The sequence below is a fragment of the Drosophila erecta genome, unplaced genomic scaffold (genome assembly GCF_003286155.1).
Source record: "Drosophila erecta strain 14021-0224.00,06,07 unplaced genomic scaffold, DereRS2 tig00000021-arrow-pilon, whole genome shotgun sequence".
Lineage (NCBI taxonomy): Eukaryota > Metazoa > Arthropoda > Insecta > Diptera > Drosophilidae > Drosophila > Drosophila erecta.
Window position 1 is genome coordinate 18761299 of NW_020825198.1, and position 19625 is coordinate 18780923.

The following is a 19625-nucleotide window of genomic DNA, read 5'->3' on the forward strand; positions in this document are numbered from 1 at the left end:
TGCCGCATTAAGTGTGTACTGCTGCGACTCACTCACATAGAGTCATATATTCACACTTGCAGATACACAACAGCAAGAAAAAGATTGCGGGAATGGGGTGGCGAATGTTATAATGCGAGGGGATGAGATAATTGGGGTAGGCCGTGGTAATGTCTGAAAGTAAAAGTAGGCATATTCTCTCTTGCCTCAACTGGAAATTAAGCCGCCTTTGCACAAAGACACAAGCACATGGAAAATGCAGATTCCATTCGCCCTCTCTTTCTGGGCCGCCTTTCTCCGTGTGAGTGCTTGTGCGGCTTTCACAATGACGTCATAGGTATGCTTCTTTTAGGGCCGGCCTTTTGCCATTTTATAACCTACTTGCCGTCCGTTGAACCGGCCTTCTCCCTCCCTCCCTCGCTCTCATTCTCATGGCTACTTTCACCAGCCTCTCACCTACTTTCTGCCACATCCTTCCGAAATTCACGCACACCGACAGCCTCTCTCTCTCTCTCTTACTAGCTACTTTCTCTCGCGGAGAGCGCAACTGCAGGCTGCAGCTCGGCGTTTTGGGCCAATGAACTCGTGCTGCAAGGACATTGCAGTTGCCGTCGAGTGACATTACGAAAGGCAGGAACAGCGGCAGGCGGGACAACAGAAAGTACAACTACAACAACCGCTTGGCAAATTCTGCAGAAGCCAAAGGTCCTTTGGACACCAGTCCCCCCCTCCCCCTGCATCCTCTATTGCAGCAGCTGTGTGCTAAGCCCCCTCCAGACGAACAATTTACGCTGATTTGGCATTTAAACTGCAGTTGAAGGATACACACCCTGCTTTGTGTTTGTGTGTGTGTGGGTATGTGTGTGAGGGTGCGTGATATTTGAGCGCTGGGCGAGTCTGGCTCTAATAATCCTTTCTACTGACCCAACAAATGGGCGTGACTCAGGAGCTGCCTAATCAGAACTAGATTTCAACTTGATATTGCACTTTATATTGCTTTACTTATTAAATGTCATTAATTTACTTTAACCAAAAAATATTGAGAGGCTCTTCAAAATATAACTTTAAGCGTAAATTAAAACAAATTTTACTTAGAAAACGTATGTTTAATTTGATTATTATTGATTATTATTATAGGTATGTGATAGTAAAAAATGCATTATACATGGGTTGGAATGTTTTTTCCGTTTTCATTTTGAAATTTTTTTCATAAACCTCAATGCCCCTGTTTTTCCCACTGCCGGTCACCTATTAATTGTCTGCGCCCCGAAACCTCCGACAATTAAAATTGCCATTTTCATTCGCTCATTTGTCACATCGTGTTTTTGTTGCCCTCTGACTTCCAACTGCTCCATAAACATTTGTCGTTCGCTTTGGCCCGTTTTCGTTGCCTACTTTCGAGCATTTTGGCCAAATGGGGCGCGTGTGGTGCGGTAAGCCTCTTAAATGCTAAAGGCTCAAATGCCATATCGGGCTATTTGGTGCTGCTGATTTTGGCATTTTATTTTTACTTTGCTGCGGCAATTATGGGCTGTCGCCTCTCGTTTGGCTAAATTTAAGCTGAGAGGCGGGGCGTGACATTCAGCAAGCCACCAAATCGGCTCTATGTGTTTCAGTATATATGTATGCCCACTATATGTGGGTGGTTGGCTGTGTGTGTGCGTCTGTGTGTGACGTCATCCACGCTCTTGCAATGTTCGAAGGCCAATCGACAGCGGGGCAGCAACACAAAAGCTTCATTATTTGCAAACATACGAGTATTTGGGTTAGGCCCGCGCCAAGTGTTTCATCCCATGAAAGGATTAGACCAAGGATACGGATACGGGTGCTCATCCTCGTCAGTCATCTCGTCGAGGTGTCACTTTGAATTTTAGTGGGTCAAGTGTCCTTAAGGACTTCGGATTGTTTCGAGCTCTGACCTCTGAGGCTGAAGCGATCTCAGGACATCGAAAGGAATCCTTGCCCCGCGTGGCACAATGCAAATTGTTGCGATTGTCTTTCCATGGGGTGGTGGGCGTTGGGGCGTCTCAGGGTCGGTGCATTTAAATTAGCTGCAGTTTATTTATGTCCCGGCATCCGAGCATCCGTTTTAGCTCGGTTTACATCCAAGGCACAACACGCCAGAGTGACGCCTTTGGATTCGCGAGCGTTTTGGTTTATTAATAAGTGCGAAGCGGGCTCTGTCTGCTCAGCTGAACATGAATGCTTCGAGCGTGGAACGGGGCGTGGCCTGCATATAAATAACCAAAAAAAGGGCAAAAAAGTTACCATCATCCGCTGGAAGGAAACTGTACCAAATGCAGTTCACTCGCCGGTGGCCTTATTCACAGCCGATTCAATTATGTGGCAAAAAGATGGAGGAGGTCACGTCCGAACAAGCCGATCATCACATCTGCACTGGAAGCAATTAATTCGAGGTATTCGAAATGGTAAATATGCATTTAAGGAATATATCTTTCAATAAATTTCAAACATTTCAGAAAATTGCAACCTCATTTTTTGAAAACTATATTTTTGCGAATTTAATTCATTTCCGTTACAAGTGTCTTAGCTGCAGTAATAACTTTACATAAAACCAAATAGTTTAGGGGCACAAAATTGAACATTATATAGTTATGGCAAATTTTCAGCTCATCAGAGGAATATTTCAGTTTTATTTTCGTGTATGACGCTTTTAAGTTCTGGCGATGGAAAAGGGGTTTTCCGAATAAGTGTGGATGTGGCGGCGGAAAACCGCAACCGACAAACGTCAACGACTCTAAGGACAACAACGACGGCGTCGAGCTGTTAGCCCCTGACCCAGTTAAAAACCTGAGAGATAGACTGCGAGCAAAAGAGAAGGGTAAACCGATTGAGAGAGAGAGATGGAGACACCGCCGACGTCACTAGTTGGGGAACCTTCGTTAGGTGCACGGATGACGATGCTTAGCGCAGATGCCCTTGCCATTTGCCTTATAGCAGCGGCACCAGCGAAGATACTCCTCCAGAGCCACCACACCACATCCCTGGTCGCCTCCAAGTCAAGAGCACCCAGCCGCCCGTGCCCCTTTGAACCCCGGACCGCACCATGCAAATGTCTACTTCCCGTGTTCCGCGTTCCGCGTTCGGCGTTCGGCGTTTGGCGTTCCGTTTTCCGCTCCACTGGTCGTATACGCAATAAACTGATTATTACTGAGCTTTAAATTCAATTTGCGAAGAACGCGTGGAATGCATAAAATGCCACTGCGATGGCAAACGGAAAATGGAAGCTGCTGGCCAAAGAGATTCAGCTGAGATATGAAGCCACTTGCTCGGGGAATCGATTGATTTTTTATGACTCTGCCATGCGTCATTTTCTGCCCAGGATTCATATGCGGCACTCGACTCGCCGATTCAGTTGCCCTTGCACTTTCTCTAATTAAAGGGGCTTGCGTCAGTTGGGATCAAATTGCAACCGTTCTGGTTAAAAGGGCACTCTGATTTTCTTGAAAATCGACAGGTTCTTTTTATGGCAATACCACTTTTTCATTATATTCAGTTAATGAGTTCAGCTTCAGGAAGTCGTGGTCTTATTGTAACAACCTCAATTTGTATATTTGTATACAGTTTTTGTTGATAGTCTTACCTAATATGCAGCAGCTTTATTATTAAGGAAAAACTGGTTTTATCGCTGCTTTATTCTTGTTTAACACAGCAAAATTCACAGAATACATTAAAAATACTTTTTTTCCGAAAAGTAGAGATGTATTATGAATATGTGATATTTCGGCAGTAACTTTCCCCATTAGAAAGTGAGTAGGTAACGAAACCTGTAATGCGAGGCAATTACAATCGATTCATTCATAAGTTTGTCGAACTTACATTTGAGTGTCCTTGGGCAACCATCTTTGCCAGAGTCATCCCATCCCGTCCAGACGCAGACTGTCTCTCCCGTGGACTTTGGCCCAATAAAAGTCCAACTATAGGAGCAGCACACTGGTAAACCAGGGAGCCAGTGAACCAGAGCCAAAAACGAAAATCGAATTAAATGCCAGGCGACGTGTGGAGCAATGAGGCGCACAAAGTTGCCAATTTGTGCGTGCGGTTTCCCGAGGGCATCCCGATTCCCAGAATGAAAGTAGGTCGAGGACAGGATGCGTGATCCAGTGGGTGCGGCACTTGGACGGCTTCTTGTGGCAATTATGAATGAAATCCTTTCAGGAGCGAAATCCGCTCCACCGGCAGTCGCCCAAGGTCGCTCGCTCGCTCGGTCGGTCCGTCGCTCTCCTCCTCGCATCCTCTTGCTCTCTGGAGCCGCTCAAGGATTCCTGGCCCGGCTCCAACGCGCTCAGCTCGGTTCAGCTCCCGTTGCGGTAAACGTCATCGTCATCGGACGACCTCCATGGCAGGCGTTAACCTTCGACCAGCGACGTCGACAACTGCATCATACGATTTGTGAATGAAAGCAGGGCCAAAGGTCCCAGTTCCACCGCTCCCGTCAATTTGAGAATCTCGCCCTAATTAAAAGCAACATAAGCTTGAATGACTGATCTATAGAGTTTTTCAGAACAATAAACAAAAGTTGTTATATATTTATTTCTAGAAATTACTATTTACTTCACAGTGATTATGCTATTCCTAACTTTGTTTAGTTTTTGTCAGTAAAATTAGATTTGATTTATTAAACTAGCACAAAACCACCAGCCTCATGACCTACTTTACCAATTATAATAAGACCACAACTCTGTACACATTCGGATCCTTTAGGCCTTTTCTCGTCCTGACAAATGGCACGTGCATTGGCCCAGTTAGCAATGCGGTCTATTACCTTCCTTTTGGCTGCTCGACTGCGTTTGGAATAAATGTTTTGTTTATTTTATTTTTCCTCTATTTCGGATTCCATCCGACAAATGGACGGTCCAGGCACGTAGCTGCTCAGCTCGTTATTCCCAAGAACTGACTGCAGATGTCAGCTTATGCATTCGTTTTGGGTCACTTCTTATAAATAATTAAAGTTCCCATGGGAGAAGGGAACAGCCTAAAGAGCCTGAGTACATGGCTAATTACTTGGAGGGAGTTGTAATTTATGTGCTTGTGCAGATAATATGGTACTTCAAAGAGGCCCGAAATTAAAATGTAAGAGCGCCCGAAAAAGATGTGCATAATTAATGCAATGGTGTCATTCGCCTTCGTGAAACTAACTATAAACACTAACATTAAATTCACCCAATATATTATTTTTTATGCTGATTGGTCTCAGAAGGCTGTGATTAATTAAACATTATTATTTCATGAAAGCAATTATGCCAGCCTCTGTTTGTTATCTCGATTCGGGTATCGCGTTTCTTCAATTTTACGCTCATCAATCAGCGGAAAAGCTGCTCACTTTTCGAAGCGTGCTTTTTGGGGTCTCCTCGTCAGCTGTCGCTGTGAAATGTAGACATTTTGTTAGCATATTAAGTTCAATTACCAACACACAGGCTGCATATCTAATGAGAATCGGATACAGATCCATCTCGAGTGGCACTTCACCCAATACTGCACAGCAATTGCCAATCTGCCTCTTGATTGTTCCCACGTACACCGATATTTGGGTCAAAGTGCGAATTAGCATAAGTGGTGCCTGCCGCATATTTGGCAGTAGCCAAAGATTTGATTCGGGCCAAAAATGGCAGCTCGTGTTGCCCAAGGACCAAAGGACTCTTGAAAATTTCATTAAATTTTCCCCTACTGGTGTTATATGAAAAATGAAATAACAGAACGAGTGCCATTAAGTAGCGGCAGAAACAACAAAGATAACAAGCAGGAAACATGAGCAATAAAAATACACAATATAAAATGAGAACAAGCGTAAAAATATAGAGGCAAAAGGCCATACCGATGCTGATGATGAGATGGCAAAGGTAAACAAGATACAAGTAAATATTGACATGGAAAGCGGCACTCATATACGCAGGGAATGGAATGGATATAGAAATGAAAATGATGCAGGGCTCTGGCTCCTCCCTCCCGAACTTCTTGGCCAGAAAGTGAAGGCCGCCACTAAAGGGCGTTCGGGAAGTTGACAAAGCAGGCCGCAAGTTCAGTTTGTTCTTCAAGTCGCCGCGTTTGAGTTTTTCCCACAATTCTTTCTCACCCTCATGTGTGGCGAAGACCGAAAGAAGATTAATTATTTTGCTACTGTCTGCTAGCAGCGGTGTGCATGTGTGTACCCTGTAAATATACCTTATAAAATTTCCTTTTCTTAACTATTATTCTAAAATATTAAGCAAATGAAAGCAATATGGAAGAACGTGGAAAAACATTTTGCAATGGCTGTTAATCAACGTTGTAATCATATTATTGCTAGATTTGTAAATAATGTTCTACAATTGTCATGTTAATTTATTCAAGCTGGTTATAAACATTAAAATTTGTTTAAAAATATTTTTAAAAATTTCTGTAAAATCTCAGGAATTTATTTTAAACATTTAGGACACCTTTCACACTCAATCAATTTAAAGCGGTGGAGTGGCAACAAGTTGACCACCTCCTTGATCCCCGCCGCCGTCTTAACTTTTCATGCCCGGCGCGTGCAACAAATTAACACGCCCTGCCTCATAAAGAGTCCCCATCCCGAAGAACAAAACGGGGAGATGTGGGGAAAACTGGGGGCTGAGGGAAAGAATTTCCTGCGAGAAGTTAATGCCGCGTAACCTGTTAAAAGGAAGCCCGTATTCGATTCCCTTCGTGATATCCTTGGCTTACCTTGAAGGGCCCATAAAGGGAGCAACGCGAGACTTTGCCGCAGAAACGAATGTAAAAATTATTTCCGTTTATTATTAATAAGCAGAGAGCAGAACTTTCGCTTCGCTTCACATACGCTTATATGAAGATGAAACTTAAGCCCAAATATGGGGGTGGAACCACGGAGTCCTGCATAGAAATAGCAAAGAAACGCTAAAAATATTCCCCCAAGACAGGCACTTAATTAAATGCTTAAAAATAGCTATTCTCATGGTCGGTAGAGACAGAGAGACAGCTGCTGGAGAATGGGATATGAAAATCGGTCGAGCGCAAAAGGATGCGGGTGGATGGAGGAAACTAGACCTGAATAGTGTCAAAATGATTACGTGACTGCGGCTGGTTGCTGGAAATGCTAACTTTATTGTTACGAGCATTTGCAATTTCAACTGGCGAAATGAAATGGGAGCCAAGCCAGGAGCAGCCAACGCGTCGTATGAGCAACAATCACAGCTGTAAAAATCACACATACGCCCCATAGTCCCCATGTCCCACAATTGGTTGCGTCTCTTTATCTCACTTTAATGCCCCCTCATTTGTCGACTGTCAACGAGAATTAGGTCAAAGGATATTTTTAGCTATCCTAGTGACTAGTGGGCATGCCAATTTCTGATGTGGTCTGGGCTGAGAAAATATTTAGATTCTGCCATTTTTCATCAACTTTTCGGTCACGTCACGACCACGCAGACCCAAGTGATTGAGCGTGTGAGTGCGGTGTTGGCCACCCAGCAATTTGTTGTTGAGGCTCAACAAATCAGCAGCAACATGGAGTTCGTGACTGCGGCGGCCATTTAGTGGCAACTTCGATGGGCCATTAAATCGGCACGGCATGGTTGAAAATAAAGCCAGTTACCGCCACTTTATGCTTAAATGTGCCTGCTAATTTCATTAATTTGATTTGCCAAACAGATGGATTTCCCCACGGGACTTCGCCATTAATTCAAAATCTGTCGCTCAGCCACAAATCAATCAATGCAAAATTGAAACCCACTCCCGATTCGATCCGTTGTCAAATCAAACTGTCAGTGCGATGCGGTTGGTGCCCTGGTTATTCGATATTTATTGTCTGCCAGTTCGGTTGGAATCGTATTAATCAAATGTCTTCAGACATCCTCAGACTCATTATAAATTCAGCAAGAATCCCCATCAAGATATCTGCACAGCGTCTTGACAACCGAAAACGAGTGGTAACGAAGCAACAGAGGTATATCTTGATGGCAATTCAATCGTTGACCTACTTTCTCGGACACAACATATTATTATTCAATGGCGACGGGTTGAGTTGGCTGGCGATAGGTTCGATGCTAGGCCCATTATAGGAGATTCACCCGAGCGTTAGGACTTTCTCCTCCGCGTCAGACTCTTCTAATTGCAGCTTCCACATAATCATCATAATGTGTATGTGCCATTGATTTGTAGCTATTTTCGGGCAACTTTTTTATGGAAAAACTTTTCGAATCGTGTCATCCAGCAGATGAAGTGGAGATAAAGTAAGCAGTAAATGGGGGTGTAAGTTTTGTTGCTCTGGAAACGATAATTATAATGGCTAAATGGTTTAGTTGATATGGAAATGGTGATATTATGAAATGAAAGATGGCCACTTGAAATTTGATTCATATTAATGGGCTTTCCCAAGTGTAAATAGAATTAGAAACACTTCGATTTTGGTGTAAATTATTTCACTTTTATTGAACTCTGTTTGCATTGGGCTATCGGCCGTTCAGATGATTACAATTCTTTGCTGCTTAGGTAAATAGTTATTTATAAGTAGATGCTGCTGTATATAATGTGTATATTCATGCTGATATTGTTCTGTATAATTCTTTAACTTTATTGCTTTGGCTTGCGATTCAATGCGTTTGCATTCATATATATAGTTAGGCCTTGGTTTGCGTTATTTAATATTTTTCTCTATAAACTGTAAATGTGTATAACTGCTAAATTAATGTATATCTTGAAAACTTTTAAGTCAGTTTCGCGGCTTGTTTTACTTGCAATATATCATCTACAGCTGAACTCTACTTACTTTAGTGCTGGGTTTATTATATCTTTGCGGTGTGTTAATTATTGTTGGCAAATTAGTACTTTTATCTGAATATTTTTAAATTATTTGAGTTGCCTAGAAGAGTTTACTTTGGCTGATTCAGTTAGGATTGCGAAACATAGATAAATGCCTGACAAATTTTGATCCCATTTAACATTTAAAAAGGAAATTTACTTAAACTTATCATATATACTTTTTAAGTGATTTCTCCTGGAACAAATGTTTATTACGTGAATCTTTGTTTGCTTTGACTTTTTGATAAAGGCACGAATTGTATAAGAATTTATACAAAAAGGAAATCTATTGTGACTTTTCCAATCGATTCAATCAAACTTCTTAATTTCATCTCAATTTTGTTTCGCTTTTACAGTCTTTGGTATGAAATGATCTTGATCTAGCATCAAAGCGGTGAAAAATGTGTGTATATTCGCTCTATATCTGACAAATTCTACGCATCTACGATTCAATTCATATTTATTAGGTGCAAAAGTTATTCAAATTGTTATAAAACTTTATCATGTAAGTTTGTAAGAAATTTACCAATTCTGACGATGTTTTACTAAATCGAATAAGTTGTGATGGACTTGGAGGGGAAGATTTTTGTGGTAGGGTTGGGAAAGGGTTACGATTGTTGTATCACAGATTTTGAAATGAATTTCAGGGAGCGGGGGAATAGGGGCAATTCAGTGGAAGGTGATATCTATAGTATATCAATTATTTTCAACCACCTGAAATTACAAATGATTACTTTTTCTTTAAGGTTTTGCTGACTTACCTAAAGGGTTTGATGAAGCAAATACTATTTAAATAATACTATAAATGTTTTGAAATGCATTATTTTTGAATTTTTGTTAAACAAATCTAATAACCCTAGTAAACTATGTTTGGTGTGTAATGATCGTGGATTCTTTCAGATTTTAATGTATTAAACAAAACTGATTGATTGTAATTAAACTTTATCAAGAAGAATTTAAATTAAATGTGTTTTTTAAAATTTAAAATATGTGTGAAAATGTATTACCTAAAATTTATTTCGAAACTAAAAAATAAATGGCTCAAAATAACAGGGAATACTGATCATGATTGTTTAACTAGCTGATTCCTGATACCTCTTACTGCCTCTTTCTTCACCCTGCCTATACTGTTCTGGATGATTTACCATCGATCATGAGATCCTTAACGCCTTAACACCTTAACGCCTTAACGCCTTAACACCTTAACGCCTGGCGTACTGGCAGCAGACGGAGCTGCGCGGCACCCGCTGCGTTGGCAGACCTGACATGCCTTTGAGATATGTGTAGGAGACGGGCTGCCGCAGGATCCTTTGTGGCGGCGGCTTCACCTTGTTTTTGGACGCCGAACCGCAGCAGGATGACGACGACCTGCCTGTAGGTTGTTTTTGTTGTTGCTGCTGCTGTTGCTGCCTGTGCAGCTCGACATTCGAGGCGGATTTGAGAGCCGACTTTAAAGGCAATGCAGCTGCTGGCTGTGCGCCGGCTGGGGGAAGAGGTGGAGGAGGGGAGGGACCGCTGCAGGACAGCGAGCGGGAGGTTAGCGAAAGGCTCTCGAAGGCGCGGCGCAGCGAGGATGTGGAGCGTCGATGGAGACGCGAGAAACTGGACCGGCTAATCGGCTTCCGCTTCGATTGCTGCGCTTGCTGCTGCTGCAAGTGGTGCTGCTGCATTTGCTCCTGCTGCTCCTCGATGTCCAGAGTGCTGCTCGTTTCGCTGGAGGCGCACGACATGGACATCAGCTCCAGACGCGACTGGTGAGCGTTGAGGCCACGCCCCGAGGAGCACGAGTCGGTCGATGAACTGTGCGCGTCCTCCTCCTGGAGAGTGACCCCGGCTACTCCCCCTCCACATCCGCCTCCTCCGCTCCTCGATGTTGCAACGCTGGCTGCGTCATCCGAGTGAACTAGGTCATCCTGCGACCTCAGGCCGAAGCGGCGGCTCAGCTGCCGAAAGAAGCCCAGATTGCGTTCGTAGCGCGGTGTTGGCGAAACGCTGAGACTGCCGCCCGGCGATGGAGTGCCAGTGGTGTTATTGTGGCCCACATCGAGTTTGTTGTTGTTGTTGTTCAGGCTGCCATTACTGACTGTCCTGTGCTGTTGTTGCAGCTGCTGCTGCTGCTCATCGGCGAAGCAGACATGAGGAGTACCCATCTTTTCTGCTGGGACTAAGTCCTAGCTCATCCAACAGCCACGCTGGCGTATGAGTAATTTCCTTATTATCAGGCAGCTGCCAACTGCTTAATTTCCTAATTCAGTTACGTCCTAACGTGCTTTCTTGGCCAACTGTGCGTATGCGTAATTTCGGTAATGCGTATGAGTAATTTCCTTGTTTTCGGAACACTGCAAATGGCTGCACTTCCGCTTCCGGTGCAAATACTCTCCGTTTCCTTTGTTATCACTACCGGTGTCTTTGTCCACTGTTTACCTTTGCCTTTTTCCAGCGAGAGCGAGAGAGAACCGACTGGGCACGTTGTCCTGCCGCTTGTGAGTCGGCAAATCGTAAGCCGCTGCCTTTTATAGCCTCGCCCGGCACTCTGCACAGAGTCCTTAGAGAGAGAGCGAAAGTGCTGAGAGCAGACACATTTTGCGGCAGAGAGAAGCACTTTCTGCAAGGACCCCAGCTACCCCTGCTTCTTGCCGCATCCTTTGTTCCCGCATTGTTGCCTAATAATAAAACGGGAAGCGACTTTTGTTTACCGCCGCTGGTTTGTTTGGTTTCTTGTTTGCACTGCCCCAGGAGCCTGCGACGCTGGCCGCCAGGTGGAGTCATTGCACGCGGTCGAGGCGCGCTCCATACGCTTTTAGATTCTAGAATTCCTGCCATCATAAGGGGTATAGTGCACCTAAGGGGGATACCAGCTTAGAAGGCCGAAACTCGACGGTATTTTGTGAGTTTTTTAAACTGAGAAGCAGTAGTTGGAATTCGACTTAGCTTTCTGGGCCATTCTTAAGCCATTTATAAATGTTAGAAACATATAAATACAACGAGATTTAAACAAGCTCTGGTCAAAACTTCATTTTTTTGAATAATTTTTGGTGCATTAAAAAACATTAACCTAATAATTAACAATCTACGTGATTGAACAAAGATTAATCACAAATAATTTGCAACAAAATAAATCACTTTGACCTAGACTGCACAACCAGTTGAAAAAAGTATTTTCAAAAATTCCAGCGTTTACGTTGGTTCAAAAAAGACTATTCCCAAATACCATACAATATTCGAATTTTGTTTTAATTAAAGAGCTGTATTTCATTTATTTTCTTTGATTTCTTGCTTAAAAAGTCAATCCATTTAAAAAGATTAATTCAGTATAAGGCATCTAATATTCGAGACAGAACGTTCGGGAATTCTGTGCAGCGGTTATTCCGCCTTTAATTGTTTTATTTTCTCTCCCCACAGGGCCATCAATTATTAATCAGCTAGACGTTTTCATTTCACTTTGTTCCGTTTGACTTTCCTGGTTGATTCAATTGGCCATTGTCGAAAATAGCACGAAGGGCTCGTTGATGCCTACTTCTGAAAGACGAGAGCATGATTTTCCTAAAAATAACCTTGGAGTCGAATGTTTTCAAGGACCCTAAGAGGTGTTTCTTAAGAACCTAAGAGACTCTTGGACGAAGCAATATTTTATTGAAATTTCACCGCACTTAAGTTGGGGGTCGAAAATAGATTCTGCCCCTTCGGTCCCTTGTGACTTTGGTTTTTATTTAATTGCGCCCAAAATTGATTTTAATGCGCTATAAATAGAGCCGTACGCCAATTTTGGGTGAACGCATTTTAAGACAGGCTAAGACGACGGCGGCTTAATGAAGTCCTTTGTTTTGACTTTTAGATAATAAAATGGGAGGGCACGAAAGTTCAGAGATGGGGGAGGGTGGTAAGTGCTAGGAATCAGGAGGTGTCGACAGCGACTGGATACCCATACCCCGATAGAAAATCCATGAACATCTAATTAGAGGCGCAATTGTTGACACCAACTGACGTCAGAGCGACCAGCGTTTTTGTTTTGGCCAAAATGACACAAATCGGATTCCAATTTGGCCAGTGGGAGGCGATGGGTGGGAAGCTGGAAATCCATTGTCGCCGAATTACTAAGCGCTTGTCGCTCCCATTTAACAACGCATTAACTCATTTCGACTTAATCAAGTTAGTCAACAGATTAGTGAGTAAGCCTACCAGTCTGTCCTGCTGGTGACTGACCCCGATTTATACATTCTAAGAGATAATAATATTTTGATTTGATTATGTGATTTGATTATTACTTTACCGTGAAGGGAAAGTGTTTTTAGTTTTGATATATGTACATTTTTCAAGCTTATGAACAGAAAGGAAGCCAGCGTCGACACAACGAATATATAACCCCTGCCAGTGTATACAAATTATTGCAATAAGTATTTGGTAAAGCTAACTGTTCAATGTTTCCTTGTTAAGCAGACATATACCTTAAAAATTAATTTCAAATTGGTGTTAACATTAATCTAAAAATGTTTAAGAGAATTTAAATAAAAGGTTGGCATATTCTGGTTTAGCCCGTTACTCGTAGAGTAACAGAGCTTCCAGCAGCTTCCACAGACATAGACGCAGCGCAAGTTTATTTCCAAATGTTGCCACGCCCGCTCCAACGCCCACAATTTTTGAACAATTTTTTTTCATTTCTTAATTTTATTCGCAATTTTTACCGATATTCCAGAAAATAATGATATTTCTCTTTCGCACTTCCACTAGCTGAGTTACGGGTATGTGATAGTCGGGGAACTCGACTATAGCATTCTCTTTTTTTTTTCTTAATTTATTTTAATCGGATTTTGAAGTGGCATTCCTCTAAATGTTTCTGGCGCAATTCTCAATATAACTGCATTCAAATTTAGAACATTTTTTTAATTTATTTTTTTATGTAATTATACCTGTTACTCGTAGAGTAAAAGGGTACACTAGATTCGTTGAAAAGTATGTTACAGGCAGAAGGAATCGTTTTGAGAAAAAATTGAGAAAAAAAGTGCATTTCCTAGAATTGAAGCAAGCAATCGTTGCCTCTGGCAGCTTTTTCATAGAATAACCAGAACCCACACAACTAGTATTTAATGGCAGTTTTCTCTCGAATGAATAACAAACCATCAAATTCATTTCCAAACTGCGTCATAAAACTATCCAAAAGACAGATCAATTTGTCTCCCTTTGTTGGCAGAAATTCGGGTTAAAGGCTTTTGTTTGTTTGCAGATAAATCATGCATTTTAATTTGATTTTTTAGGACAAACTGTGCCAAGGATAGCTAACCCTTTGGACCTGAGGCTTGTTTACTATGGGTTTGCTATCACAAGAAAGGGTTCACAGAGACAATGACCTCGAAATGATTACTCCAGGGGGTGGGCAGGGGCATGGGTACGGACATGGACCACCCGGTGTCCTCGGCTTGAAGAGCCTTAATAATTGAGGTGTCATCAAATTTTAAACGCTTTCGTTTGTCACGCCCGCCAAGTGCAGCGGTGTCGATTAACGTCACACGGACATGATATGCGCCAGTCAAAACTATAAGGTCGAGTCCTTCGGCGACTTGATTTTGAGGACTTTGCCTACATCATCGCGGCAGCAGCACAGGCTCTCTGTTCCCAGGGAACAGTGCTCCGCAGACTGTAACCCAAACAAAAGGAGGCCACGTGCAGGACGAGCTCTCTGCCGCTCTCTCACAGAATGTGCTCTCGTGTTCGGCACGAGCTTTGGCCTACGTTAACGGTGTCCTTAAGCTTTCGCCAAAACCGTTACGAATCGAAGTTGCTTTTCCAACGCAGTTCGGTTCATTCGCTTTGTGCTCCCTTTACCTTGAATGCAATTAAAACGGCGCTTTTTTATCTTCTTGTATATTTTATTTTATTGACAGCTAGACTTAATTGTTAGGTTCGGTTAGGATCTAAAAATATATAGGCTCTAAACATTTTGCTAATCATTTTTTCATTATCATCTACCGTACCATATTTCATCATGATATTTCCGCATTATTTATAATAATTGGTTTTGTTTTACAAAAAGTTTCGATTTATTGGAATGTGAATTATTGTAAAATGTTCCTCTATTAGTGTGATCTTAAAGAATTTGTTTTCCGTTTTTTTCCGTTGTATAAATTCGTAAAGTTTTTTTTTGGTTTTAATAGTCGTCGAAATTAGTGCAAAATATATTTTAAACTAGTTCAAAAGTGCAAAAATCGTTTGTTTTTGAAATTAAACTATTCTTTTCAACTAAGGTGTCCCGAAATGTAATGTCTACAGCTATTCTCGAAAGATATGTGAGAGGCTTCTAAATAACATTTGGTTTTTCATTAAGCTAAATTGAATTAATATTCGTTTGTAAACTGAAAGTCCCTAAATTATCCGAAGACAATTAGATCGCCTAAGGAGTATATCGTAGCACATAGATAGTTTTTTGATTTTCTGGGCTTGGTTTTAGGTACACTTATTGGGTTTGCGAACTCAGCTTGGACACATTTATAAAATATGCTGCTTGTTGTCGTGAGCCCCTATCTTCCCTCTACTCTCCCCCTACTCAAATCTCTGGATTTCAGGCACTACTCGTACATCACTAGAAAATTCCTAAGTATATTGTTCAAGACCCCCAACCAGCTTGCAGCTTTCCATCCATTTTTTGCTGTCCCAGGTGTTTTAGTACATGTGCTGCAGGGTGTACGGATAGCAGACCGCATAGCTGGGCACTCGGGAATACAGTCCCGACATGCCCTTCATGTAGACGTACTGGACTGGCGGCCGCAGGATGCTCTGCTGCTTCTTGTCCTCCTTCTTAGAGGCAGGAGCACGGGAGGATTTGGAGCTGGAGCTGCTGCTGCTGCTGTTGTTTGAGTTGTTCGGCGACAGCGATTTCTTGGGCTGACGCAGTGGAGTGCTGCTGCAGGACAACGAGCGCATCGATGCATTTCCCGTTGGACTGGAGAAGTGATGCAGTATGCGGCTCACCGAGGACGAGATGGAAATCCGGCTGAGGTGCAGTCCCGGTGACTTGGCGGACGCGGCGGATGCGGATCGGGGCTTGCTGTTCTCGTTCTCGTCGTGGCGCAGCTCCACCTCATCCTCCGCCTCGTTGCTGCTGCCCTCCTCGCTGGTGTCCTCCTCGAAGTGGAGCTGCGGATGCAGTTGCTCCATGGCACTACCGGGTCTGTAGACAGCCTCCACATAGATGTGTCCCTGCTGATCGTAGTAATCCAGGCCAGGCGAGTATCGGGAGCAGGCCGATCCGCTCGAAGTCCGGGATGTGTGTTCCAGATCCAGGGAGGAACCATTGATAGGACACTCGTGGCTGCCACGCTCGTAGCTCAAGCTGAAGGAATCCGTGGAGCTGCTCCTGATATCGTCCTGGCTGCTGTAGACCGTCTCGTTCTGCTGGTTCTGGTGGTGAAAGTGCCTGCCCAGGTGCCGGCTGAGCAACTGCAGCAAACTCCTGGAACGGGATAGTTTCTTGGGCCCATTCCTTGGGTGACGATGCAGCTTCTCCTTCTGCTGCTGCTTGCCGAGATCCATGGAGGAACTGGCCGCCGAGCTGCCGCTGGAGCTCGACTTGGAGCCATTGTTGGGTGACAGAGTATCCATGGCGTGAGTTTGTATTTTCTCTTAATTTATCAGATATATTTTAGTTCACTTTTTGGCACTGGCACAGTAATTCAGTTCGTGTTCTGGCTTTCAGTTGTATGGCCTTTCCCAGGGAACTTGTTTCAGGATAATGCGAACAGTTGATGTCTCGACGAAGACTACCAGTGGCAGGCGTTTGGCACCCGCTTTTATACAGCTCCTCAATGCCGCGGCAGCTTCGCATCCTAACCTTCGCCCCCACGAGGACACTTCCCGTGGCTCGGCTATAGCTTCGTGTTCCGATGTGGGTTCGCCTGCCATACTGACACACACCCGTCGGAAATCAGTGCCCTGTGTGCCGTCAAGAAGGACACTACATTAAAATACCCCATCCGAGGATTCCTTCTGGAAGCGCAAGGAGTCGAGGCGAGTACCTGTTGCTTGCCGTGGGGTTTTCCACTCAACGTGACTGCTGATGCTTCCCCTTTTAGCCGGGCTAACAAAGCCAGCTAACAACACTTTGGGCGTCGCTGGTTGCACTTTTGAGTTTTTAGCATTGTTGTGCGTGATTGGGAACGTGATCCGTGCACGTCATCCATCCGTGCGACGAGGTTCCTGATGAACACTTCCAGAAATTCGTAAGGAACTAGGCAAGGCAGGTGCGAGAGGTAAATGGGAGAGCCAAAACTTATGGTCGGTAGTAGTGAACTTTGGTACGGAACTGGCAATCAAACGAAAGGAAAATAACCAATTTGGCTAAAACTTGGCTTAAAATATACAAAATTATGTAGCATAAATTAGAAATATTCTGTTTCATTCCATTTATAAATATCCCTAAGTAATGAGAAGCAAAGTAGAATCAAACAGGGTCACATATAATTATTTTTGAGCTAAAATCCAAGATTTAATTTTTTCATTACATAGTTTAGATATGAGTTCTTTGTATTAAGCAAAATAAGGAATATCACTTACAATGGATAAGTTATCAAAAAGAGCTTGGCCAGATTTCTTTATATATTTACCCATTTTAGCCATAAATTTCCAAATTTATAGAAATATATAACTCATACCTCCCAATTTTGTTCTGTGTGGCACGCAACACCTTTACATGAACAAGTAGGGCGCCCACTTTAATAGTTGCTCGGGCCAAGAAATGGCTAAAACTGCCACATGCTCAACGTGCAGGTGTCGCACCTGAAACTTTAACCCATGTGTTTGCAAATCACGAGTCGTCAAGAAATCGAAAGGAAGGGGTGAAAGCCGGAGAGTGATTCCCTTAATCCCCGATGGTTTCTGCAATTATGTGCTCCTCCCAACCCAACAGGTTGCATCTGCCGAAGACTCAAGCTGCGCCTGCACGTTTTGCAAACGCATTTCGGTTATGCAGCGCTCCCTGAAGATACATCTATAAATAATTGATACACCGCCGAGGACATTAGCATAATCAGCGGGTCGAAAAGGGCGAATCCAAAAATACTCTGCATTCAAAGCGGGGAAATGTCAGCCTAATAATGATGCCATTGGCTCTACAAGTTTTCAATAAACTACTCCATCTCATTTCTTAGTGTTAGATGAAATCAATAATTTAAAAGTTATTAAAGGCACATTTCGAAGCATGTTGCATTGAACATTTAACTCTAGCTGTCATAAAAAGACACCCACATACATTTTACTTGGAGTGCGCCCTGTGAGAAGCAATCAAAGGGTTTTGTGACAGGAAATCGAAAATCCAGAAATTCAGTCAGTGGGTCACCAGAGGCCCCGGGGATACGGCACGTACTCAAAGCCCACCTCCCACTATATATATCCTTATATTCAAGAAGTATATAATATATAAATCAACCTGACCTGGGCAAAAGAATAAGGCTTAACAGTGCGTGCCGGGGAAAATAGTGAAAAGACTTTTGTGTGATTTGCGCATCTATTTGCTGTGGCTTTTGGCTTTTATACGGAATCAGAGCAGGAACGACGATAGCGACAGGGCCCCGATTCCGAGATCGAGGGCGCCATAGCGATTGGCATACGGATAGGGGTATCCGTACGGTCCCGGGCTGTTGTGGTAGTTGTTGTAGTAGCCACCTGCCGGGTACGCTTCTCCGTAGTAGTAGGGTCCTGGCTGGGGGCCCAGGTAAGGCTGCTGGTAGCCGACGCCGAAGGAGACCAGCGGCTTGGCCTTGATGCAGGTGGTGGCCACCAGCAGGAGCACTGCTAACTGCAATAGGAGGAGGTGGCTGAGAGGAGCTGGTACTGGCTGATGGAATTGGCTACCTACCCAGAGATAATTGCGCATTTTCTGTTCAAGCTGCAAACTACGCCGTCCAGTGCCGTTCTCACTTTGAGCTCCTCCTTGGGCTCCCAAAGACCTTTTATATCCAAGGTTGGGCTCCTGGGATGCAAAGCCTGTTTTTACATTGGGTAAACAACTTGACGGGGGTCCACTTCCCACAGCCCGTTCTAAATTCTGGTCACCCTTTTGCCAGCTGCACGCCGAAAAACGTTTCAATTTTAAATACTATTTAAAATATATACTCCTTTAAATCAAGTTTTACAATTAAATATTACCTTTTAAAGCAAGTAATACATTTTTAGCACATATACTTCGTTGCTTAATATATTTACGAGAACAAAGCAGTGCTAATCGTGTTTAAGTGTACTTATTTTGTCAGCAATGTAAGATTGTTGTTCGCATAGATTTGCCTGCCTGGTCGAGCCTGCGATTTCGCTAGCCATTAATTGGACATTGTAGCAGCCTTGAACTTCCCCATGGACCGAATCGGATACCAATGCAGATGATGCTGACGATGGAGCTCCGGCTCCCCTGGAAAGCAACAGGTTTGCCACAGAGATTATGGGCTCTGGTAAGCTGATACGGACGCCACCTTCCCGCGCCATTCCACCCAATCGGATGTATCTGTTGGCCAGAGGAGCAACTTCTAATTAGCTTTGCATAATTAACGCGGGCTCAATCTGGTTTCGTAATCATCAATCATGGCTCTTGATGGCCGGTTGAGTACTGTATAATTTTATAACGATCGTTGATTTCTTCAAAAATTATTTGTTGGAAATTACCGTGGGCATTTTTGTTTAACAAAAAGTAAGTAAAAGTAATAAAATAAAGAAAGCATTTATATTTCCGAGTGCAAGCTGCTTATCTTTATTTAGCTTTAAGCCAGGATTCCTGTTTCAATATTCTATTATGTGTAAACAGGTTTTTCAGCGCTGTTGTTTATTAAGTTTTTACTATTAAAGGAAAAGGGTTTTTGTTATAAGTTAGT

General features: G+C 43.2%; 3 protein-coding genes across 3 annotated transcripts; all 3 read right to left on the reverse strand.

Annotated features, from left to right (window-relative positions):
• Positions 1-9802: 9802 nt before the first annotated feature.
• LOC6544739 (myb-like protein AA) lies at positions 9803-11261 on the reverse strand. The gene has a single exon (XM_001973165.3). The coding sequence runs from the start codon at positions 10926-10928 to the stop codon at positions 9981-9983; it is 948 nt and encodes a 315-aa protein (XP_001973201.1). The 5' UTR covers positions 10929-11261; the 3' UTR covers positions 9803-9980.
• Positions 11262-15204: 3943 nt separating this feature from the next.
• LOC6544740 (putative protein TPRXL) lies at positions 15205-16528 on the reverse strand. Its single transcript, XM_001973166.3, has one exon. The coding sequence runs from the start codon at positions 16369-16371 to the stop codon at positions 15433-15435; it is 939 nt and encodes a 312-aa protein (XP_001973202.1). The 5' UTR covers positions 16372-16528; the 3' UTR covers positions 15205-15432.
• Positions 16529-18256: 1728 nt separating this feature from the next.
• Positions 18257-18853, reverse strand: LOC6544741. Its single transcript, XM_001973167.2, has 2 exons — positions 18623-18853; positions 18257-18562 (listed from the first exon to the last, which is right to left on the reverse strand). The coding sequence occupies exons 1-2, from the start codon at positions 18638-18640 to the stop codon at positions 18305-18307; spliced, it is 276 nt and encodes a 91-aa protein (XP_001973203.1). The 5' UTR covers positions 18641-18853; the 3' UTR covers positions 18257-18304.
• Between the last annotated feature and the right edge of the window lie 772 nt (positions 18854-19625).